The sequence below is a fragment of the Gymnoscopelus braueri genome (assembly GCF_963280865.1).
Source record: "Gymnoscopelus braueri genome assembly, chromosome: 8".
Lineage (NCBI taxonomy): Eukaryota > Metazoa > Chordata > Actinopteri > Myctophiformes > Myctophidae > Gymnoscopelus > Gymnoscopelus braueri.
The window spans coordinates 46,767,400-46,793,366 of NC_137609.1; the positions used below are offsets into that span (position 1 = coordinate 46,767,400).

At 43.9% G+C, this 25,967-nt stretch overlaps 2 protein-coding genes across 6 annotated transcripts in view; one reads left to right on the top strand and one right to left on the bottom strand.

The window, feature by feature from the left end:
• The window catches only part of cux1a (cut-like homeobox 1a), a 281,900-nt gene extending 260,191 nt beyond the window's left edge, over positions 1-21,709 (top strand). For 3 of the 5 annotated variants that reach the window (XM_080434636.1, XM_080434637.1, XM_080434638.1), the window contains 5 exons: positions 6,954-7,283; positions 9,751-9,816; positions 14,606-14,794; positions 17,855-18,221; positions 19,170-21,709. In XM_080434636.1, coding sequence (XP_080290762.1) covers positions 6,954-7,283; positions 9,751-9,816; positions 14,606-14,794; positions 17,855-18,221; positions 19,170-19,608 — 1,391 coding nt within the window. In that variant the 3' untranslated portion in view covers positions 19,609-21,709. The remainder of the gene's footprint in view (positions 1-6,953; positions 7,284-9,750; positions 9,817-14,605; positions 14,795-17,854; positions 18,222-19,169) is intronic. The other 2 variants (XM_080434640.1, XM_080434639.1) reach the window with 1 other exon arrangement.
• Positions 1-25,967, bottom strand: part of gemin5 (gem (nuclear organelle) associated protein 5) — an 851,612-nt gene that overhangs the window by 172,093 nt on the left and 653,552 nt on the right. The window lies entirely within an intron of this gene.

The following is a 25,967-nucleotide window of genomic DNA, read 5'->3' on the forward strand; positions in this document are numbered from 1 at the left end:
GTAATAATTTATATCTGTAACTAGTAACTAAAGTTCTCAAATAATTGTAGTGGAGTAAAAGTACAATATTTGCCTCTGAGATGTAGTGGAGTAGAAGAAAAAGTATTGGAAATTGGAAATACTCAAGTAAAGTACAAACACCTCAAAATTGTACTCAAGTACAGTAGTTGAGTAAATGTACTTAGTTACTTTACATCACTGCACGTGCATATACAGTGCATCTATTCTGTAGACATGTGCTGCAAGGTTATCTGAAAACAAGCATGCACGCACACGCATAAACAGAACACAGAACAACCCTCTTATAGATGGCTGGCCTCCTGCAGAGCCACACCATGAAAAAACATAAACAAGAATCTGTGAAATTGTGCGTGCGTGCGCGTGTGTGCGCGGTACTTCGGCGTGGCGAGGAGCGAGTTTTCCAGCGAGCAGTATAATGTTACATCATCCATGTTAAATATGGGGCGTCCTCATCGGCCCTCATTTAGAGGAGAGTCTGGTTAGCCGGGCTATATGGAGTCCTCCCAGGGGGAGGGGCCAAGGTGAAGGCTAAACAGTACACACACACACACACACATACAGTACATACACACAGAATCCTTCAAATGTCTTCTATCTGTCTATATGTGTGTGTGCGTGTGTGTGTGTGTGTGTGTGTGTGTGTGTGTGTGGAAAGACAGAGAGGGCGAATGCTTGAAGCCATCTTTCACTTTGGTCGGACAATTTCACTGTTGAGAACGCACACCTCCACCTTCACACCATAGCAACCTTCACACCTTACAGTAGCAATTCTCCAACCTTCACACCATAGCAACCTTACCATAGCAACCTTACAGCAACCTTACACCGTATACAGTAGCAATTCTCCAACCTTCACACCATAGCAACCTTACCATAGCAACCTTACAGCAACCTTACACCGTATACAGTAGCAATTCTCCAACCTTCACACCATAGCAACCTTACCATAGCAACCTTACAGCAACCTTGCACCTTATACAGTAGCAATTCTCCAATTGAGTATAGCAACCTTCGCACCATAGCATCGCTCCAACCTTCACACCATAGCAATGCTCTAACATTCACACCGTAGCAAACAACGCTCCAACCTTAACACCATAGTAACTTTCACACCGTAGCAACCTTCACACCTTAGCATCACTCCTACACCACCTTGTAGACTTGGCTGTTTTCGCTATTTTGACAAATAATTTGAAACGACAAAAAAAGGGAAATTTCACAAATTGATTGATAATCAATTTTCATCCAGACACATCTTTAGAAATCAGATTTGAATCGCATTTTAAACCATCGGTTCAGACTTGATCAAACCTGATACAAGTGTGGATAGGCCAACAATCAGATCTGCCAGTGTGAACATGGACTTTTAAAGCCTATAGCCGGAAATAGCAGACATACAAGTTCATGACGCGTCGCATCCGCCAAGTATGAATCAAGCTTTAGTCTTGTCTCGTTCCCTCCTCTTGTCCTCAGGGGTCACAAGACAGTGACCTGTCTGGACTGTGGCTTACAAAACAAGCTGTCATGAGGCCAGTGTGAACACACACACACACACACACACACACACACACACACACACACACACACACACACACACACACACACACACACACACACACACACACACACACACACACACACACACACACACGCCTTGTACCACGCCAAGCCTTGCCCACTAGTTGTCACAAGTTGGGGGAGCGCAGAGAGAAGGATATTTGACTTGACTGTCTGCCTCCCCCACCCTAGCACGAGAACACACACACACACACACACACACACACACACACACACACACACACACACACACACACACACACACACACACACACACACACACACACACACACACACACTGTCTCACAGCTGTGTGAGGCTGCACGGCAGGGTGGTAATCGCTAGTGAAGGCTCCCCTTGGCTGCTCACTTTAACACTACAGCCACCAGTCAAACGCACACTCTCACACACACACACACACACACACACACACACACACACACACACACACACACACACACACACACACACACACACACACACACACACACACACACACACACACACACAATTCAAAGGGCTTTATTGGCACACACACACACACACACACACACGTGATGCAGCGTGTTGTGAGCTTGTAGATCGGCTATTGTTGCTATTCTTGACACCGTCTGTGGTATATTCTATCAATTATACAAACATTTCATGTCAATGTGTTAAAGGTAGGGTAAGTGATTTTCTTTGGTTAAAATAAGTGTTAAATAGCTTTTCAGGTCGGGATACCAATTTTATCCAATCAGGATAGAGAACTCAGACAGGTGAAATTGGAGAAAAAAGATAGAAGACAAAAATGGAACTGGAACACTACAAAAGCTGATAAATGGGTACTCTCTCCTCCATTATCTGAAACTTTACAACCCACCTTTATGTCTATTAAAGAGCTGGAGAGACTACTATGATTACTATCAGAATACAGTGCTGGTTCTTGATTATTATTTTTGATTAATTGAAAAAGCAATTGATAATAATTGCTAAGAAGATAATGGATACTTGCAGTCCTATAGGAAGAGAGAATGGAGAGGTGGACCTCATCCATTATCCTCCTACATGGGGACACCTCGCCGTGCATTAGCCCAGGGATGGAGACACCTCACAGTGCATATACAGGACTTACCAAACTTTAAAGAAAGTTGGTGTCTTCCCGTGACAAAAATACACCTCGAAGCCCTATTTCAAAAATAGTGAAAATAGCCAGTCTACAAGTTTACAACACGTCAAATGTTTTTGAAAATTATTGCATTGCAGCCTAGGTGCCAGGACCACTACGCCCGCGGCCCGGGCCCGGGCCTTAGGAACCTTAACGTAATGGGGTACTTACTCGTGACCCATAAAAATGTTTTGTTAGGGATACACTGCGTTAGCCTGTACGTACAGTACTGTTTACCAACAACCTTGTTTGTGTCTTGTACTGTACATCCTCTGTATCATCTAGGTGTTCCTCACTCTATCTTACTCGCTCTCTTTCTCTCTCACACACACACACGCGCGCACGCACACACCGCACCGTGATTGGTACTTGGAAGGACCTTGGTACATGTGTAAATGTGTGTGTGTGCATGTGAATGTGTATGCGAATGCATCGGCCTTGCTCCTGGCCTCGGGTTGGAAAGATTGATGAGGTGCCCCCCATCTAGGACACACACACACACACACACACACACACACACACACACACACACACACACACACACACACACACACACACACACACACCAGGAAAGACCCAACACGGGAGCTCTAAAATAATTTTGTCCAACAGTAGGTTGTTGGACATTGTCGTTATCGGGTAGAAACCTCATATGTCCAGAACTGTGTTCCAGTGGATCTGATGTAGTTCTTATTTAGACGCGTTGTGAACTTGTAGATCTGCTATTTTCAAACATTTTAGCACTTCTACTTTTGGTGCTTTAAGTACATTTTGATACAAATACTTTTGTACTTTTACTCAAAAGTTTTTATTCCGGACTATTACTTGTAACGGAGTACTTCTAACATTGCAGTATTGATACTTTTACTTAAGTAAAACATTTGAGTACTTTTCCCACCACTGCACAGTAGTATGATGAAGTACAGGGCATTCATCTGTGAGGGAGGGGGAGCGGGTGGGCGTGAAAAGTTGAAATATGGAGATGCAAGGTTTCTGCCCGTCAGCAAAGACATAAGTTGGGATATGGAAGGACGTAGTGAGGGTGAGGCTACAGTGCAGGTTTGCTGTGTTAATGGCGCTGCCTTCTCATTATTTAAACACACACACAAACCATGAGCCATGTTTGTTACACGCGTCCAACCTTTACAACAACAACACACAACACAGAAGATCACTTTGCAACGTACTGTACGTATGCAAGGTGAAACTCGCCTCTTGTTTCGATGATTCTATTTGGTGTCGTCAAAGCTTAGCTGCTCTCGTCTAGTAGGAAACTAGACCAGTGGTTCTTAATGTGGGGGTCCGAGGACCCCCCAGGCGGCCTTGAGGGTGTTCCAGGATAGCTCAGTCAGCAATACCACAATATAAAAATACTCTGTTACAAGTAAAAGGCCTGTGTACAAAATGTTACTTGAGTAACAGTACAAAAGTATTGGCATCAAAATATAGTTAAAGTACCAAAAGTAAAAATACCAAAATGTTTGAAAATAGCCGATCTACAAGCTCACAACGCGTCGCATCGCGACGCGTTGTGAGCTTGTAGATTGGCTATTTTCAAATAGCCTATGTATAAAATAGGGCTAAAGTGGTTAATGTATGTTTAATAATGTAATCATTTATACATGCAAAGTAACTAGTAACTAAAGTTTTCAAATAATTGTAGTGGAGTAAAAGTACAATATTTGCCTCTGAGATGTAGTGGAGTAGAAGTAAAAGTATTGCAAATTGGAAATACTCCAGTAAAGTAAAAATACCTCCAAATTGTACTTAAGTACAGTACTTGAGTAAACGTATTTAGTTACTTTACACCACTGGGTTCTGGGTTCAATCCTGGGCACCGCCAACTCAGTGTATGAGTAGCACGGCTTTGCTGTCCTCCTGCGGTAAGTACTGGGATCTGATGGTACTGTAGGTGTTGAGCTCCACCTCAGCAATCCATCTCCCAGGGGTCTAGCGTATTGAAACGGGAATAGACGTTCTCACCTGATACCCACAGTAAGCCTAAGATAGTTAATGGGAACCAAATGGGCCCTGAGTCTGACGGTCCTTAACTCCAAGTGTACAAATGAAACCAAATGGACCTGTGGTTCCATTTCGATACCGTCAGAGTTAAACTGAGTCAACACTGTGGATTTTACAGTGAAGATTGGGGTTCCAGAGATAGAAATCATATCGAATGGGGGTCCATGACCTACTGTAATGCATTTCAAACTGGGGGTTCCTTGAAATGAAAATGGTTGAAAACTACTGAAATAGACAACTCTGACTTGATCATAAAGATGGGGAAGTCTGTTCTCTAGTTAGTGCACATACAGTTGGCCACCAATAATACTACCCTATATGAAGTGACATCTTGCCAGTTAATGCAGGCATGGCTGTTTTTGCAGCTGCATAGTTTAGCGTCACGCTTGACCTTTTTGTCCACATGCTGCCCTTTTCTTGATATTTTTCCACTGACAAGTAAGGTTTTTCCTTGGCCTCTAGGGAGTGCTCATACAAAGTTTTACACATATCGGTGCAGCTATAGGTAAAAACACAAATCGACCTGTTATAGCGCCACGACCATGAAGCTGATTTGAAAATGTTCAAGTGGCATTTCTTCCTCTGCCTAGTGGAAACGTTCGTGCAAAATTTCACGGAAATTGCACGCTGTGTCCATGATTTGAGGCATTTTGTTCAAAACGAAGCACTCCTGCTAACTTTGGAAGCTAATCAGGAAGGAATATGAAAAATCTGAAAGATCTGTTTCGTTTAATGACTATAGAGATACTGTGTACCGATTTGCGTGATGTTTGGACAAAATCTGTAGGAGTACTGTCAAATCATTTGTTTTGTAAATATCGGCCTCCTGGTGGCGCTATAACAGGCCCATGTGAAAAATTTGGGGCAGAGGTTCTGCTCTGGCATCCAGGGAGGGTGCGTGCACAGTGTCACGTCAATCGGGCCAACGGTGCCGGAGATTACGGACGGACGGACGGACGGATGGACGGACGGGGTGAAAAACATTGTCTCAAACAACACAAAAGGGGCACCACTATGTCAACACATGTCTTCAAAATGATCTTTGTGAACATCAAAGAGAATTGACCATGCTGTAACCGTAGCATTACACAAACATTGATTGATTGATTGATTGATTGCCATTACGGCTGGTTACAGGAAGACAAGAGCCACCCGTGTCCACCTCTCGCCTCACCTTCCTCTCCAGCTTTCCTTACCCCCCCCCCCCCCATTCCCTCCCCCACTCCAGTCATTTTCCTGACAGTTTGTCAGGCTGTCACAGAAGGGGTAATTGATTGGCCATGCAACCCTCATCATCTCACAGCCATGGGGTAGCAGCGGGGTTCTCTCTGTGTGTGTGTGTGTGTGTGTGTGTGTGTGTGTGTGTGTGTGTGTGTGTGTGTGTGTGTGTGTGTGTGTGTGTGTGTGTGTGTGTGTGTGTGTGTGTGTGTGTGTGTGTGTGTGTGTGTGTGTGTGTGTGTGTGTGTGTGTGTGTGTGTGTGTGTGTGTGCGTGCGTGCGTGCGTGCGTGCGTGCATGCGCGTGCGTGCATGCGCGTGCGCGCGGCGGATGGGGGTTCTGTCAACATCCCAGCGAGACGGCCTGAGGCAGCATGCATGCAGCATGCCAGTCATACGCTGTGCCTTTATGTGTACATCCTTGCTGTCGGACACAAACCTTGTATCTTGTATTATGTTCGATGTTTTTACGTAAAAAGATGCCCTACAAGTTCACAATATGTTGCGATGCGCCGGTGAATCTGCTATTTTCACTATTATTTAAGTGTGTCTGTGGGTTTTATAAATCGTGGGGGGCTGGAGGGAGGGGGGGGGTCTCCATCGTTCTTCTAACCCAGGGGTTCCGAAGCCTTCCCATGCCGAGGACCCTCAATTAACCATAGTCTCTGGCTGCAAGTGCCACACCCACTATTGCGAAATGGCTTTTACATTTTTCAGAAATTGCGATAAAAGCCGATGCAAAGCATTGTGACTTTGTGAGATTGTAGATCTGCTATCTTTTTTTTACACGTCCGTTTGGTTCCACTTGTACACTCTCAAAGTTAAATTAGATTTTACAGTGTATCCTGGGGTCACAGAGATTCAAAAATGGCATTAAATGGGGGTCCGTGCCCTGATGCATATCACAGTGGGGGGTCCTCGAATTTCAAAAGGTTGAGAATCACCGTTCTAACTCATGTTCCCTCTCTCTCTCTCTCCCTCTCCCCACAGAGAACACTCCTAAGACCTCAGCCAGCTGTAGCCCTGCTCCCGAGTCTCCCGTCAGCTCCGCCGAGGAGTCCGTCAAGGGCCTGGGGGACCAGATGAGCGGCGGCGGCGGCGGCAGCGCCAGCGGCGACGGAGAGACGAGCGGAGGGGAGACCGTGATGGGGGTGAGGGGCGGCGGCGAGGAGCTGGGTGAAATGCAGTCCGCCATGGCGCCGCCGCACATCAGCGGCCACTCGGGCCTCAGCATCCAGGAGATGGTGGCCATATCCCCGGAGCTGGACACCTACGCCATCACCAAGAAGGTCAAGGAGGTGTTGACCGACAACAACCTGGGTGAGTAGGGGGGGTGTCTGTAGGTCACATGTGTCGTGCATTAGATAAGAGTACAGTTTGTTTGTTGTGTTGTGTCCCAGTGGCAGATAGAGGTAACATTAGGGGTGTCACAAAAAATCGGAAGAAAACTAAAATCGTGCATTGATCAAATTAACCACTTAAACCCCATATGGGTAACTGGAGTCCCTCAGGGCTCAATACTAGTCTCTTTTCTGTTTTCTGTTTTCCCCACAATACCGATGCTGGGGTTTAAGTGGTTAAAGGGATAGTTCACCCAAAATAAAACGTGTTTCTATCGATTAGTCACCTCATGGATATTTTTTTATTTTTGTCGCATTCCTAAACCAATAATTTGATGGTCCGCTGGTCATCAACTTATTGGCTTGGGAATGCGACAAAAACTAAAACATATCCACAAATTCTAGTCTCCATGGGGTGACTAATCGATAGAAAAAAAGTCATTTTGGCGAGTGAACTATCCCTTCAAGTAAAAATCTAAATCGAAACTTAAATTGCTATCAAGAGATTGAATGGCACCTGCTTTACAACAGCTTTGAGTTTCCTATAAACTGCAAAACCACAAAGATTAGAATAAAAACATTTGACTGCGTGATTTAAACACATGAACCCTAGCGTCCCTAGTCTGGGGCAAAACGTTCAATGAAAATAGCCGATCTACTTGTAGATCGGCTATTTTCAGCGAAGACATTTAGTGTAGAATGAAAACAGGAGGGGGCCTAGCATTGAGCCCTGGGGAACTCCGGTCAACTAAGTTGTTAGTTGACTGGAGTCTCCCAGAGTTTAAGTGGTTAAAATGTTTAAATTGAAAGAATCTGATCGAATTGTGACCTTAAAATCTAATCGCATCGTGGATTTCAAGAACCGTGACACCCCGAGCTAACATGTGCACCACATACTGTAGGTTCTCTCTAAGGGAGAGAATGCCTGGCCCACAGAACTGGAAATGGATAGCAATGGCGTTCCGGGCCATCCGGCCGGCGCAGCGGTAAAGTTCCTTCCCTACCACCGCGGGTTTGAATCCCTCCGCGATGCACCTCGACTCGGCTGGGCGCTCCAGTGAGCACAATTGGCCGTGTTTGTGGGTGGAAAGCCAGGTGGAGGGTCGCTGCACTAGCAAGTACTCCTACACGTTTATAGAGGCACCGGTTCCAGTGGGGTGCGGAACTAGGAGGGATGGCGTGTTCCTCTGCATGCGTTGCGTCCTCCTGGTGAAACTCCTCACTGATAGGTGAAAAGAAGCAGCTGGTGACTTCATGTGTATCTGAGGAGAGGTTAACAGGGACTATACTGGCCGGGTGGGGGGGGGGGGGGGGGCGGGGGTTCATTCCATTGTCAGCCATGATAAGTCAGCCACAGTATCACGGTATATACTGGAGATGGAATTGCTTTACAGTATGTATAGTACCTCCAGCCGGGCATTTATCATTGCCTGAGGTCGGGTGCCAAGGGCTACGGCGAATGTCGAGGCGATAATTTGTTTATCGCATCCCCATAGCCTTATTTACACGATGATAAGATAACATTTGATCAACGCAGCATGGTGGCCATGTTTTACATGCTGAGTTCCTCCTGCAGCGACGTCACGGCCACAGTTCAGACCACGGTGGCACTTTAGCTTGTGCTGATTAGTCAGCTACCACCATAGTACCCCCGTCCCCCCAGCACTGTTAACAGTTATCAGCTCAAGGGCTGATATCAGTTATCACCCTCCCCCTGCCCTTGTATCACTCCCCTCAGCCAGGGTAAATAAATGCTGGGTATGGGATAAGGTGACTTAGCAAACTTGAGCAGTACGGCTGTAAATTGAATCATGAACCAGTTCCAGTTCTGTGATTAGCTTATTAACACTAGCTGGTAGCATCAAACAGATGGCTAACTTTTATTTAACACAGCTAACTCCTTAAACTCTATAATCTATCTAACATAGCTTGACCTACTGCACCTTAGTAACTTGTAAACAACTGTAACCAGTGTGGAAAAACACAATGTTTTGCTTTTGACATATTGAAGAGAAAAACTAATTTGTGGAAAACAAAACAAATAAACTTGTAGTCATAACAGGGGGGGGACGAAGCAAAGTCTATTTTAACAATACTTCCAAATATATTTTTTTACAACGCCTACATTCAAGTGATTTGCCATAAGTAGCTTTACACAGAAACTAGCCCCGTGCCACCCTGACCATCCTAAGAATGATATTTTGAACAGACACACATGTTGTATCCAATTCCAGTTCTGCGGTCAGTTCAAACTCCATACATAAGTCACATTGCTTATCCGTTTTATCAGCCATGCCATTTTTTCATAACCATTAGGGGCCTGCTTTAAAACATATACTGTAAATATATTACTTCTAAATATATGTTATATACCCTTTTTCTGACCGCTTTGATTGTTGTTCTTCTGTCTTTCTCAACCAAAAAATACACCGTGGGTGGGGCTGTAGCAAGTAGCAAGAATCATCTATGGACCCTTACAAATACTGAAAATCCCCAAAGTCAAGTTCTACAAGGTATGCATATATTGCCAGTAACATGGTTGTCTGGCCTCACCTAGATATAATGTTATCACAAGTAGGTCAACATCAGTCCCATTTATTTCCAGAAAAGAAAAAAAAATAGAAAAAACACATACTGAGGCAGGGCTACGTGCAGAATAACAGAGTAATATCTAAGGTACACAATATTCCCCAAACTTGTTGCTTTCCCTATCAATGTGTTTCTAGATTGTGACCAAGCAGTTCTGAACATGTATGTGTGTTGGCATGTTTAGTTGTGGCGCATAACGTGTACATCTGCAATGTCGACAAACTGTAAACCTTTTAAAGGACCATACCAGTCTAATTGTGACTTCTAGCCATTATTAGAGATTGTTTATGTCTTCAAAAAAAATGTTGTACATAACAGTATAGTGTATACTTGAGTAGATCTCAGCCGACATTTTTAAATATCTTTCACTGCCATTCATGTTGAAACGGTGTGGAAAATGTCTGTATTACTCTAATACAAGCCATTCAGATTTGCGCATTGGCATATTAATACATCAGGAAAAATTGTTCCTCACAAGTGCTGAATTTTGAACTTAAATTTGAGCTTTTATCGATAAGAGTGCAGTAACGTTGACAAAATGTTCACGCACATTTATTGAAGAAAAATAATAATAAAACAATTCCAATATCAAAATAATTAAGCGATTTTGGAGGAAATATTCTAGGTTTATGTCACTATATGTGGCTGCTGTTGACAATGGAGAATGACATGTACAGTAGTAACACTTGTATGGTCCTTTAAGAACAGAAAACTGTCACACTAACAGGCATAATGACAAACTAACTGCTTCAGTAGCACGCTAGCCGTACCCTGCATGTAGGCTACATGAAGAGGCTGTGAGTGACTGATGGGTTATGGCAACAATTGTAGTTTGCTTGAAACCTTTATGCCACATAAAGACGCCATAATGACATTACTGAGATAATAATAATGACAGTAGCAAAGAATGTAAAGCTGTCAAGAGAGTGAATATTACACACAGTATAATAGATTGTAAAAAGGAAAGAAAAAATACTATGGAGTCAAATAGAATACTGAGTCACTGCACTTCCAACTTGTCATGTAGCCTGAAATTGTGCCATCATAGCCAAGCTTGACAAAAAGCGAAACTATTTATAGCCCACTACCATCCTATATCGTCGATGTTGGGTGGAAAACTTTCAAAACCTGTTCAAAACCATTAAAAAAAAAAGATTAAAGGTTTCTGTTCGACAGCGACAATATCAAATCTACGCCGTTTTTTGACAAGGTGGTGTTCCTGCTCTCTCTCGAACTCTTCATATTATATCCTAGAGAAGAGAACTGAATGATGTGTGGAGTGTTCACATGCCAAACAAAGAGAACTGGCGCGCTCCACACAAACGTCTTCAGAGTATCGTGATGGGCGCCGACCCAAAAGACATAAAAATAGCAAATGAAGTCATCAGCGCTGGCAAATCAGTACGTAACACTTTTAATAACACACAGCAGCAGCAGGAAACAGGCGTGTCGGAAGCCCCAGGCGCTCCGCAGCGTTTGTGAAACATATGTGGGTGTGACCCCTGTTAAACAGCAGCCAGGGAGCTGCCGCTCATTAGCAACCAGCTGATACAAGTCATCAAAACAACATCATAAAAAAGACAAAGACTAGAAGGGAAAATTTCGCTCAAGCTGAATTTAGCCCTTTTAGAAAACATCCTCGGTTGCATTACACACCTATGTAACACTATTAATGGGCATATGCAAAAAAAATGATAAATGCATGCTTGTAGCAAGATCTAATCGTGACTTATTTCTGTAAAACAAGATATGACGCAACCTTACATCAGCAAGTACCAGCCAATTCAATGTTCGAGTTGTCCGTAATTCACTTTCCACACAGAGCGACTGTAAGATTCATTATGCGACACTAGTGGTTGCTGTATGCAGTCTGCCGTGTCGAACATGGCTGCTGCCTTACAAATGACCCAATTTTATAGCTAAAACGTACACTAAATACGGTTCTAGAAACATTTGAAGGGAGAAGCTAGGCAATGCAGTAACATAGTGCTACATAATTTTGATACAGATTTGATCAGAACTGTACTGTAGGCCTACAGCCGCTGACGTAGCGGTCCAGGCACCTAGGCTCCAAAGTAGCCTGACAGCGCGTCGCCGGTTCGAGTCCCGAATCCCGAAGGCCTTTGCTGCATGTCACTCCCCATCTCTCTCCCCATTTTCCTGTCAGACTACTATCCTATCAATAAAGGCATAAGAAAGGGGGAAAAGAACTGTACTGTAGTTAAACTAGACTTTACTTTGTAGAGGTGACTTCCAGGTGGGTCATCATGGTAGCTGCCATGCCCGACATAAGCTCCCCCCCCCCATCGCGGTGTTTGGCTGAGCTCTCCGCTCAACGCTATGTTCTGTCCATCACGATACGGAGGTTAGATATTCACCAAATCCCATGTCAGCTCGACTTTAAGAGGAAAAGGTATAGCATTCTGCTACGGCGACAACCAGATACGAAACCAGTTGATTCACAAACTAACAAAAGGAAAATGCATGTATTATGTATTGTAGAATCATGCGCAGAACCTCCATATAGAAACTACAAATACGTCATACATCAATAATAACCATCTGTAATAAAGACAATAAATCCTGTGTTAACTCTGAGAGTGTACAAATACAACCAAATGGACCCTTACAGGTCCATTTGATTGTATTTGTACACTCTCAGAGTTACATTATAACACTCAGGATCGTACAAGTGTAGACCTCTCTTTGGAGAAGTTATTACCTCTCCCAATCACCTCGCCTCAACAGTGGCCTAACAGCCTCAATACCCATGAAGCGTTTCAGTGTTTTCCACCAGCAGCACTATTCCACTTCCACGGTCCCTAGACTGGGGGGGGCGACCCTCGCTACCTCCCCCCCCCCCCCATCCTCCCCTTCCCTCCCTTGTCTTTGTAACCTGTCCTCTAAAGCCACACCATGATGGATGGTGTCGTTTAAGCCGCCGTCATTGGAACCGCTCACAATCAGATGAAGCTAAATCGCCTCCCCTGTCCCATTGGCCTGGCAGCGGGGCTAACCGAGTTCCCCGAGCATTGGGCCCTTTTTCCGGGGGCCGCTCGATCTCTTTTCCCCCCTTCCCTCAAACGTATAGCCGGGCGTAACCCGAAAGCCCTTCCCAAATGGGGTCACATTAGCATGTTAGCTGTGTTAGCGCTTCTCTCCTTGGCTGATTTATGGGCTCGCTCCACATCCACTTGATGACGCACGCGGGGGCTAAAATCGGATTGCTCACTGGAGTGGTGGCGGCGTGTGCCCCAGCGTTGTGACAAATGACTCCACATAAAACACGTTACTGTAGCTGTAATATTTAGGACACAAAGGGCGCTCCCTCTGGCAAACTCTTCTCTTTCTTTACCTTTAGTCGTTCGTTCCCAAATCTAATTCCAGGGCATCTTTCTACTAGCGTGTACGTAATGGTCCGCTTGACAATAATACTGTAGGTACAGGCTTGTTGATTTATTGGTCAGTAGAGAACAATGAATTCATTGCGACCTGGGTGTTTTCACTTTAAATTGATTGGGGGCTCACTTGGGGAGTCACTTATGCTCCTTTGATTTGATAAACAGGGCATGGCGTGACACTGGGTGGGCATTTTTTTCCTCTTCTGTATCTGACCCAATTGTGCAAACACGCGTGCACGCACCCAGGGCCGCGTCACTGGTGTAATTGACACCTGCTTTATTTCTCGCTCGCACAGCCTGGATGTGGCAGTCGGCCGTCTGCCTCTGTTCGCCATCTGTCCCCTTTAAGAGAAGTGACTCCTTAAACTTTATACCGTGTAAATGAGCCCTTAGGCCCAGTGAGCACCCACCTACAGTACTCCACAACCCAACACCCATCTATGTACTGTACCTGCACAGAGCAACAAAAGATACCCCCCCTCCCTCCCTCCCACCGACACTACACTGCCAAAAACAAGTTTGCAGGGGTCCTCTGGGACGTAGCGAAGTGGAAACAGGGCACTTTGAAGCCTTTCAAAAGACTCCGCTTTGTAGCGGTGATACTGGAAACCCAGCTTGCACTCGCTTTCGGATCATGTTTTTTAGATCGTTCTGGCTCTTCTGAAACCTCTGCTGTGCTCGAGCGATTCAAAGACGATGAACTCTTCTATTTTCTACATTGAAGGCGGCCAACTCTTTACAAAGTTTTGGGCTCGGCCCACATGGCGAAATTGCTACTGTTGGAAGCTTTACAATGCTGGCAATTGGATGTAAAATGCTTCCTCGATTCAGAAACAGTTATCTCGGCTATTCAAGCTTATGAAAATAGTAGAATAGAAACTTTAATTGTCCCTACAGAGAGATTTACTCTTTCTATTGTGTTGGTGTGGAACATTTAAAACACAAAACAGAAACCCTGTCAATCACCACAAGACATCAATACACCATAACATAGCTTTCAATATATTTTGCAGTTCAAATTGATAAAAAAAGATCACACGGATGCTGTTGCTATTGCTGTTGTTAGGACATTCAATAATGTAACGACATATGGCATAAAGATACACAAACAAATTATTTGTGCTTCCGGGCATTCTAAAGCACTTCCCTGAGGGCAGCATTTATGTTCCTGTGATTTCAGTCGTCCAAAATCACAGTCTTCTACCATCCTACACAGTAACATCTTGCGGGTTAATTTAACTTAAAAATGTAACTTAATTACGTTTTTTTTTCTTCCCAGGTTCATTAAAATAAGTGTTTCCTCTCTTGGCAGGTCAACGTCTGTTTGGGGAGAGCATCCTGGGGTTGACTCAGGGCTCGGTATCGGACCTGCTGGCCAGGCCCAAACCCTGGCACAAGCTCAGCCTGAAGGGCCGCGAGCCCTTCGTCCGCATGCAGCTGTGGCTCCGTGACCCGCACAATGTGGAGAAACTGATGGACATGAAGCGCATGGAGAAGAAAGGTGACACTCCCTTTGTTTTTTTATTTACGGTTTTGTTTATTCATTCATTCATTCACTTATTTCTGCCTTCTTGAGCGTGCTGCACGCCGTTATTGTTTGAGAGATCACTGGCGTCTTTTACCTCATTTCATCCTGCTTTCCTTTCCTTTTCTCTCTCTCTCTCTCTCTCTCTCTCTCTCTCTCTCTCTCTCTCTCTCTCTCTCTCTCTCTCTCCCTCTCCCAAGCTTAATTTTGTTCTATGATGAAAATAAATTGATACAAATTTGCAACATACATACTCTTTGCATTAGTATTACCGGTTGAAATGTCTCTATTACTTCTAAATTATTGTTATGGACATTCGTGTCTATTTCATTCTATTCTTTTTAGTGCATTGACTCCAAAGTTCCAAATTGTCATTTTGTTGCATCTGCAATGACAATAAAGGAAGCAAATGGAATTTAGTATACCAAGATGCAACGTGGTGGGATCATCATTAGTCATCAATTACAAACACCACTGTTATACTGTATGTACTTTGTACTGTATGTACTTTGTACTGACTGTATGTGCATCGTTCATTTTTCATCTGGTGTGATTCTGAAGTGGTGCGGCTCGATGCTGCGCGATATTCCTTCGCGAGACCGTGTGTGCATGCCTGTTTGTTTGCACTTAAATGATCTCTGCAGCATGGGGGGGATGTTTTCGAGGCACTGTCAAGATTGATCTGGGCGCCAGATATCAACCACCTCATCAGATATGACAGGCCCCAGCCTCTCTGGGGCTTACTTATTCAGAGTCCAGTGCATATTTGCCCCTCGTGCTGCTAGCCTCTTCGCTCTGTCCAGCCCTCCGCTCGCTAAGTGAACATTCTTGGAGTGATTAGGCCTATTAAACACTTCTCGCAGGATAAAAGTCACATTGCTGGTCCTTTGTGTCATGGTCTAAGGCAGTGCTCAGACTGTGATTCAGTGTCACCGCCTGGTGCTCCACGCAGCGCTGTCCATGGCATTATCCCAGCGTATACCGGCTGAAGGCTACAGAGGGAAGTTGCTCATTAGCAGCCGTGCTAAAGGCTCTAATGATGAATGCTCTTTGCCGTGCCACGCTCCGTGGTCAGGGTTATGGAGAGCTTATTAGGAGATGGTGGAGCACTGGCTTTAGAAAATGGCTGTCACCATGGAAATACCTATAGCAGTTAATTGTAATTCAGAGGACACATTGATCAAAGCCTTAACAGTTGAATGAAACGTACAAAATAAAAATAGCTTTTAAAATACTGTAAAAAAATAACTACATTCGCTCTATTTTAGTTTAGATTATAAAGCAATTGTCTTTTTCTGATATATGAATCTGATATTAATTCTTAATATTAGCGGCTGGGGATTAAGGAACTACATCTTGATTGCAGTTCATTTTAGATTGTGTGACAATAAAATGTAAATTTACAGTAGAGGAATCAGTGGTTGATAATGCTTGTAACCCTGACAGTAATGCTATTCAAACGCTGTTCAAAGTCTGTTTCCAAATTCCTGCCTTTCATTCATTCATTTTCTTTGCAAGAGCCTAAAGTAAGTATTATAAATTTAATCAATTGCAAAAGGTTACAAATTACCATACGCGGTGTGGGTAAACGGTAATCCTTAGAGGATTACATTTTAATAGTAGACCTGTTCACCCCAGCCCTAATCATATTTGACTATAAAAATTATAATAATAATAATGTTTTAAATGTGTTTGTGACTAGCAGAACTGAATGGAGGGGTCATTGTGGTACATTCTTCAGCAGACAGACATTGAGGATCTTGTCTATGGCAAGACTGCCCCCTTGTGGTTTAGTAATATCTATTGTAAGATGATGACACAGTACACTATCCCTGACTGAAAATGAATTATGTTTAATAGTTGCTCAAAGTTACTGGTGTTACTTTACTTTGTCTTAGATTATTCGTAAGACATGCTTTATTTATTGCACATAAAGTTTTTGGGGTATATGATAACTTAAGCCCACTAAAGTAGCTCAACATTAGCTCAGCATTAGCTCCTCATGATGCATCACTCTGGCCTACAAGCCACCCCAGCAGGCCTCAAGCTAAAATTCCATGACTTTTCTCTTATTATTTTACCTAATTTGCAGGCTAGGAAAATGTAATTGCTGCAGCTGTGTTGCTTACATCACAGTGTAAGTCTTATGCAGCCTGACATGTTTTTACCCTGTAGATGTTCTAACCTGAACTGATAAACCGACTACAAAACCATGCAGTGTAGGGTTTCATCCCCTTTCAGAAAGCCTAAATGCACTGGTGTGTCATTCTAATAGTGTGCATTACTGGTTCTGAACAGGCAGTATGGCTAAAATGTTCATTGTCTATTCCAACATGGGAAGATTTGGTAGTGTGTAATATACACAGTATCCGTAAAAGGTATTCACCCCTTGAGGCATCTGGGTGGCGCACTGGAGACTTGGGTTCGATTCTTCCGAGGCACCATGCCTCTTTGTTAACCCATTTAGACTGGGAACGCATCTATGTAACCACGTTAACCATTATTTTATACTTTGGCTATTTAACAATAGCAGATATACAAGCTCATAGCACAGCACAGAGTGCCGAGCTTGTATATCTGCAATTTTTTGAAAAATCTTGAACATTTGTGCAAATATTTGGGATTCTTTTTTAACTCAAATCTTTGCTTCCGGAGGTCCCTGGAACAACATATTTTTACAAATGTTCGCTTTAAAGAATATATATTGAAAGATTTGCACGAATGTTCAAGATTTTTCAAAAAATAGCAGATCTACAAGCTCGTAGTGTGGCACTCGGTGCCGCACTACGAGCTTGTATATCTGCTATTTTTTGAATGCCAAAGAAATCTAAAAAATGACACACAGATGCGTTCCCGGTCTTAAAGGGTTAAGTTGTGCACATTTCTGTATAGATTGTAGGTCGGCTATTTCAAAAAATATTGCAATGTTCTGAATATGTTCGCCTATAACGAAATGCCTAAAATAGTGACCCCAGGTTGAAAGTGCTTAAAAGTCCCTCTCTCTCTCTCTCTCTCTCTCTCTCTCTCTCATGTCAGCCTACATGAAGCGACGTCACAGCTCGCTGAGCGAGGGCCAGGCGGTGGGTGGTGGTGGTGGTGGTGGGGAGCCCGGCATGGTGGCGGTAGACTTCAGCCAGGGTGGGAGCCCTCAGCACGGCTCTGGTCTGCTGCTGCAGCAGCAGCACCAGCAGCAGCTTCACCAGCAGGCCCACCACCAGCACCAGCACGCGGCGGCCGCACAGCACCTGAAGAAACCCCGCGTGGTGCTGGCCCCCGAGGAGAAGGAGGCCCTGAAGAGGGCCTACCAGCAGAAACCCTACCCCTCGCCCAAGACCATCGAGGAGCTGGCCTCCCAGCTCAACCTCAAGACCAGCACCGTCATCAACTGGTTCCACAACTACAGGTACAGCAGGGACCCCCCCCCCCCCCCCCCCCCGCCCCCACTGGCTTACAGTGCTTCTCTGGTTTTAATTTCATGGACCCCCCTTATCTCTGACAGTGTACAGATGGAACAAGATGGACCCATTTTTACATTTCTATACGGAAATAAAGACCTGTGAGGTTCCATTTGGTTCCATTTATGCACTGAGATACAGACCTGTGAAGGTTCGTTCCCACCGTAACAAAATATTTGTTCGAGCAGCGCTCGATGCAAAGACTCGATGCAAAGACTCGATGCAAAGACTCGATGCAAAGACTCGATGCAAAGACTCGACTTGGCACATCTTTGCATCGAGTAGCGCGAACGAGACCAACAGGGCGACGCAAACGAATCAGTATCTTCGCCCACAGATGGAAAATCACAACTGAAACGACGTACACTTCTGTCCCGTTAGCTAGTTCAGCACCCTGATGTCCAGCTTCACACACATTGTTGTGTTTGATGTTTGGTTACACTTTAAATACACTAAATACATTTCAATATCATTCTTTATAATTGACTGCATTGCTAACTGGTCTTTAAATGCAGTGGTTCACAAACATTGTCATGTCAAGGACCCCAAAATTGACATGTATTTGGCCACGGACCCCAGTATGAAGTATGAAGATGTTGTGCCAGGGACACATTTTGTGTTCTTTTTTTTTTAATAAATAAAATAATAGCACATCTAAAGCACATCTAGTACAAGCTTCTGAGTTTGCAGATCGGCTATTTTTTATAAATACGGTTAAAAAGTGGTAAACTGATTATGATGCTACACTACAGTATATTAACTAATTTATCTCGGGACTCCATGGACCCCATGGAACCCCCTCAAGAACCCACTTTGAGAATCACTGTTTCAATGTATTTATATTTACCTCGATAAAACGTTGCACTGTGCAGTCACGCCGCTGTCTCTCCCTCCAGGTCTCGGATCCGACGCGAGCTGTTCATCGAGGAGATCCAGGCGGCGGCCGGCGAGGGCGGCTCCCCGTCCAGCCGCATCGCCAAGGCCAGCGAGGGGGACAGCTGCGACGGCACCGAGTCCGAAGGTACCGTGGAGAACCGCCCCGGCCTGGAACTGAACCCGGCGGGGGGGTTGATGTCGGAGGGCGACGGCGGCGGCGGCGGCGGCTCTGACCAAATGGAAGAAGGAGCCGGGGGCACCAGCAGCAGCGGCCGCCGGCACGACGGCGCCCTGGGCGGCCTGTTCAACGCCCCCGACGGCGGCCACACCTCGACGTCCACGGCCCGCAACCCCCGCGACAGTAGCCTGCGCAAGAAGAAGGCCGCCAACCTCAACAACATCATCCACCGTCTGGAGAAAGCCGCCAGCAAAGACGAGCCTCACGAATGGGAGTTCTAATGCGTTTTTTCCCTCCTTTAACAGCCACGACAGCAGCGGAGATAAGAGATCCCTATTTTTCTAGTGCCCTGACTGCACAGTTGAAGGCCAAGCCTGGTGCAGCGCTGCTAGAGGAGAACTGGCGTCTTCTAAAGACCCTTTCACAGCAACGGCGGGCGGACGAAATAGTCCGTTCTTACAGCCCCACAACCTGGTTTGGTTTCAGACATAACAAAGGAAGAAAATAGCACTTAAAAACGCAGAGCCCTGCTGGCCACAGGGCCTTAACACCATCGGCCAAAGGTGCGCAAGACACGTAGAGACACTGCACTACTTGCAAAGAAGTGTCACTCCACAGGAGGAGAAGTTTAAGCAATTTTGTGTGTTTGCTTGTGTGTGTGTGTGTGTGTGTGTGTGTGTGTGTGTGTGTGCGTGTGCGTGTGTGTGTGCGTGCGTGTGTGTGCGTGTTTCTTTGAAAGATTCATTCGCCACCTCAAACTTTGTTCACTCCGTATGTTTTCACCGTGTAAACTTCAATATAACAATGTCCTCCCTTTCCCCCCCCAACTTGTTTTCAAATGTATTTTTTTTTCTTTTTCTTCATACAGTTGCAGGTGTTTGACTGTTATTAGTGTGTACCATCAAGAAATGATTAAGTATAATAATAGTGACAAGCCAAGAATCAAGACAAGAGGAGTGACATGCGGACATTGAACCACAAGTCTGTCCTGATAACTCGCCATCTAATGGCTTTGGAATTCTCATCAAACTATTGACTCGGTCGAGAAGGAATCCACATTCATATCAAATTCTTTCTCTCCTGTGAGAAAGGAAAAGAGAGAGACTTCTAATGCAATTGGGTTGCCACTGAGAGATTGCACAGTCGTTTGACTCTAAACAATACTAGTTTTGACTCCTGAATCTTTGAGAAAGCAAAAAAAAAAGTGAGAATACTAAATCACCAGTTTTTTTAAAGGAACGGTAAAACAAAATATCACTTTAATTCACCTTTCTTTTAATGCATAACATAGAATGCAATGGTCACGTCAGGAAAGGGCAAAAAAGAAAATCTTTTTTTTTTTAAGTGTTCTTTCCCATGAGTAGAAGCTCTTTGTTAAGTAGTGCACATTTCTGTCATAGCTTTAACGTTTGCCTCGGGTGCCATCTTTTTGGTGCCGCCTGTGGCAGGTTTATTTAATACTCTGCATTTTAGGCCAAAATCAGGTTTGAAAAAAAAAACAAAAAAAACATGGCATATTTTTTAATCATAAAAGCAATGGACTTTGCTTTTTAACCTCTTTTAACTACGGAATAGCAAAACTTCCACACACTATTCAGACCTCAGAACCCACAGGTGTGCGGCGGGGGCCGAAGGCCCCTGCGAGTCACGTCGTCGGCCCTAAGGAGAGGCATTTCATTGGATGAAAAGGCCAGGAGATGCACAGCTCACTTTACGGTAGTTTCCAAGTTTCAGGCTCTATCTGCTCTCAACTGTGTCCATCGCAGTTGTGTGTTTGTGAGTGTCCGTTGTTTAGGAGAAAAGAAAAGAAGCAAAGAAAGGAAAAGGAAAGTAATTACCGAGTTCCTCTTAAACCATGTTTATGCTTTGTCGTACGATGGTGTATAAATTAAGCGTTACTCATCGGTCCTGATATGCAACAAACAAGGAGACGAACAGGCTTGCGTGCCTACAGAGCTGTCCGCTTAACTGACGCGGTCCTCGTTTAATAACCCTTCTAGATACACTCACCAATTGTGAGCCCTTTTTTTTTTTTGCACCTCTTAACAGAGATTTCAGAGGTCTTTACCTACCAAAATGATGCCAAGATTGTTCACAACAGCCTGGACTATGAATTTAGAAAATAAAACCAAAGTATCGTCCAAGGACACATGTGGGGGGCTTTCCTGTTCGTCATCGAATGAAAGTTCCACTGAACCCCCGAACCCCAACATGTGGGTTTAGCCAGACCTCAAACAAGATTTCAACATTAATGTCCGGCTTCACACAGATTTTGGTTTGGGGTTTAGTTTAACAATTGACGTCCCATGTCAATTGATTTAGTCACTTCTCAAACATGGCCATGTCAGTTATTTATTTGTATTTTCTTCATAAATTCATGACTATTAAAGGAGAATTCCGGACAAATTAAGTGTTATCTTTCATGTCTCGTTACTCACCTAGCGACGTAAAAAGTGGCGTTCTTTTTTTCCATATATTCCCCTGTCGTCATTTTTTAAACACCCTCCGTTGTTATAATGGGAGCGCGAGGGTTAGTGAAGTTCGTCTATTATAACCGACGCAATGTTATTTTTTTCTCTACTACGATTCATTGTAGAGTCTCATGATAGTCAAACATGCGCTGAAAATTCCTGCGAGCCTGCCGTTAATGGCGAACGATTTAACACTGGTTGCTTGTTTCCAGAATCTGGCAACACGAGTTGCCAGGTTCTGGAAAGAAACAAGCATCCAGTGTTAAATCGTTCGCCATTAACGGCAGGCTCGCAGGAATTTTCAGCGCATGTTTGACTATCATGAGACTCTACAATGAATCGTAGTAGAGAAAAAAATAACATTGCGTCGGTTATAATAGACGAACTTCACTAACCCTCGCGCTCCCATTATAACAACGGAGGGTGTTTAAAAAATGACGACAGGGGAATATATGGAAAAAAAGAACGCCACTTTTTACGTCGCTAGGTGAGTAACGAGACATGAAAGATAACACTTAATTTGTCCGGAATTCTCCTTTAAGTACTTTGGCCGCAGTCGCGTCGCAAGCGATTATATCTCAAAGGGTGGAAGACAAGTTGACACGAATTGAAGTCAAAAATAGACGTTTACCGAGAGCCCCTCTCCTGCCACTTATAGGTCAAAAAGATTGAACCATTTAAGCCCTCTATTCTTTGTCATACGATAAATGGCAAAAAATAATAGTTTTTGTTTCTTGAAAGATTTTACAAAGTTGCCCCAAACAGTAATGCCAGGGTGAATGTGGTTACATTAAACCCTTCCTCCTTCACTCCTCTTCCTCTCCTTGTCCTTCTACGCCACAAGCTCACAGTGCCTGCCTGCCCACTGCCTCTCTCTCCCTTATGGATTTCTAAGCGTCTACACAAAAGTAAGCACACGTGTGTGTGTGTGTGTGTGTGCGTGTGAGATTTCAGTTTTTAATATGCACACCGAGTCTGTTGCCCTACCGCATCCACGTTCCCTCGAGAAAATGTGTGTTTGTGTGAGTTTTCTAAATGTGTCTTTCTTTGATTTCCACATGCACAACTGTCACCCCGTTTTCCCCTTCGTAGTGGCTTCGCCCCCCAAGCAGAAACATGGCACAGTTGGTCTCGTTATTCGCCATAATATTACAAGACTCGCGTTAGTTGTCTTCATCAAATTATTTCTTCTTCTTTTTTCTTTTCTTTTTTTTTTAACAGTTTGAATCTGGTTATTTATAGGTGCTCTATTTTACATTTTAATGTCTTATATTTCATTTCTGTTTTCTCTTTATTATTATTATTATTATTATTATTATTATTGTATGGAAGGGATTATAAGGGGTGTCGTTACATTTTTGTTGTTGTTAGACTGATAGACTGCCGGCAGTATTGGGTCATATGTACAAGATGTAGGTGTCATACATGTATATTAAAGAGATAGAATATGTTTTGATAGTGTCGTTTAGGTCAGTGTTTAGCTTGCGGCAATGTATGGATTTAGCAATCAAGGTGTCTTTGCATGGTTTTTACTTTCACAATCCCCCATCACCCCCCCCCCTATCCCCCCAACCCCAAGGATATTTCACAGTACACACAGTACAACCCCTCAGTGTTCATTTAAGACTGAGGGTCCATTTGGTTCCATTTGGACACTCTCACAGTGAAATTAACGCTCAATTTGACTGTGTTCTACACTAGCATACCATACCAGACCTCCCTCACAGCCAAAGTCTGGCAAGGAGGGATTTTAAATGTCATTTGCACCTGATCATATTTCACTCAGAGCTTGAGTTTTATGACTAACCGGTCAAACATTTAAATCGACATGACAGCAGCTGTGCAGTGGATTCCTCTGTTAGGCACTAAAAAAAGGAAAGGAAAAAGCATCCAACCGATGCACTGACTGACTCCCAAGTTCTTGGCTGTGGAGAAACCAGGACCAGACTCTGAGGTTAGAATATTGTCCGGCAGAAACCTCTTATCTCCATATTCTAACTTGTTGTGTTTTTTCGTAAATTAACGCCCTACTTGATCGCACTACAGTGTCACACAAAAGCATCAAAAATAGCAGATGTACATCTGCTGTTTTTGAATTTGAATCCTGAACAGTAACTGTTTTGGACATATGAGGTTTCCACCCGACAATCGACTAATTATTTGACGATTTGGCCTCCAAGCGGAACAGCCGATGGTGTGGGCTACATCCAGATGTTTCACTGTAGCTAGATCCAGATGTTCCACTGTAGTTGCTGGACGCTCACTGGGGCCACCTCCTCCAACGCAGTGATTCTCAACCCTTTTCATTTCAAAGACCCTCATTTGATACAAAACGTTTATCTCTGGGACCCCAGTCTGCACTGTAAAACCATCAGTGTTCATTTAACTCACAGGCCCGTAAGGGGTCCTATTTGGACCTCCTTGGCGGTCCCCAGACCCAACCTTGAGAACCACTGATCTCTATAAACAGACATCTGCGTAGAGAGAAATCGGCTACTTGGGAAGTCCTGTCATAAATTCTGTGTGTCAACTCCAATTCCATTTGTGGCCACAGCGAGCAGCCAAGCAGTTAAAGCAGAATTTCCACATCTAGCCCAAACTATCACTTATTCCCCTCAGAGGATAAATCGTCATCCATAAAAAAAATAATAATAAAGGAAACATCTGAATTTGGTCGAAACACAGTCAGTATTTGTTCCTAATATTTTATTGTAATTTCTAATTAGGTATTTTGTACTCTTCGGCAGTAGCTTCATTTTAAATAAGGCATTCCGATCAGAAAATTACTATGGACAGATGTTGTGATATATGGCAACAAGTCATTCTATAAGCGGCTCTGCAGATGTTTCAGTGTAGTTTGGGGAGGCAGGCAGGCGCTGCCTGTGCGTTCGCCTGTTGTTCACTCGATAGAAAGATAGCAGGTAGGACTGCTTAGTAATTTCCCTACAATACCAAACAATGTAAAATTGTGACGTGATTTGCATTTCCATTACAAAATGTGTCAGGTACTGCCAATCCAACCCAACACGTAAAAAATGCAAATGAGATTGTAAGAAGCACACACTACAGCCACAGCCTTTAAAAAATATAATTAGGGAAAAAAAGGTAATGTTCTAATCTTACAATCAATCAGTTAAAACCTCTAAGGTGATTGGCACCTTGCAAAAGTAAGATATTTGCACATTCTCTGCACATTTGCTTTCTTTCCAAATTATCCTTGCCTCCGGTGCAACACGCCAACGGATCTCCTCTTAGCTATGCTAAAAAACGGCCCAACCCTCTTAGGGCAGTGATGACGTGTGTACACGCTTCTAAAGCGGCAACGTCTACAGTACATGTAACTACCAGAATGAAGGAAACACTTGAGTAAATGAGGTATTCTATTTATTGATTCCGCACTAGGGTGGTCTCAAGGCAGGTGTGATGCCATCACAACTAGGCTGGTGTGTAGTAAAGCTCAGCAGAGCCATGTTGTGACAACCGAGTCTTGAAGCAGAGATGTGAGTGACCTTGAGAGTCTGAAAGGCTTCTGGGCAGGAGCTCCTCTGCTGTTCCAGACACTTATAGAATCTATGCCAAGGCACACTGAAGCTGTTCCCATGCCCTATTAAGCCATTTTTAATTGGTGCCTACTTTCTTTTGGTACACGGCAAAATCCGTAGGGTTCATTTAACTGACAAAATGTAAATGTTTTACACTTTCAGAGTTAAATTAGCACTCCAAAGTTTTGCTATGTAGTTACCATTATATCCAGTCCGGTTCCAAACCAGGCTTTCTTAAGTGCCATGCCGCAAAGCAGGCCTAGCCACGGCAGTCCCTTTCAACTGGCCTTCATTGCCCCGATCATTGATTTGAATGACTGAATACTAAAAAACTTTTGATATAAGCACAAAGTTCAATCCATTTTACATGAAATGTAATTGATTGTCATCGTAACATTACCTTTCAGACAACTCTTTCCAACTATAAAAGAAAAACTAAACTTATGTGTGGGAGTCTTTTCCTCCAGATGACCCCAGAGTGCCTTTGTGTGCCATGCTGATAGTGTTAAGACATTGCCAATTACCTAATGCAGTGAAGATTGCCTGATTATGCATCTTTCCCTTTGGAATTTTTATTCAGTCTCCAGGCTTGCAACTTCTCTTCCTTAATTCTGGCCCCTCCAAAAT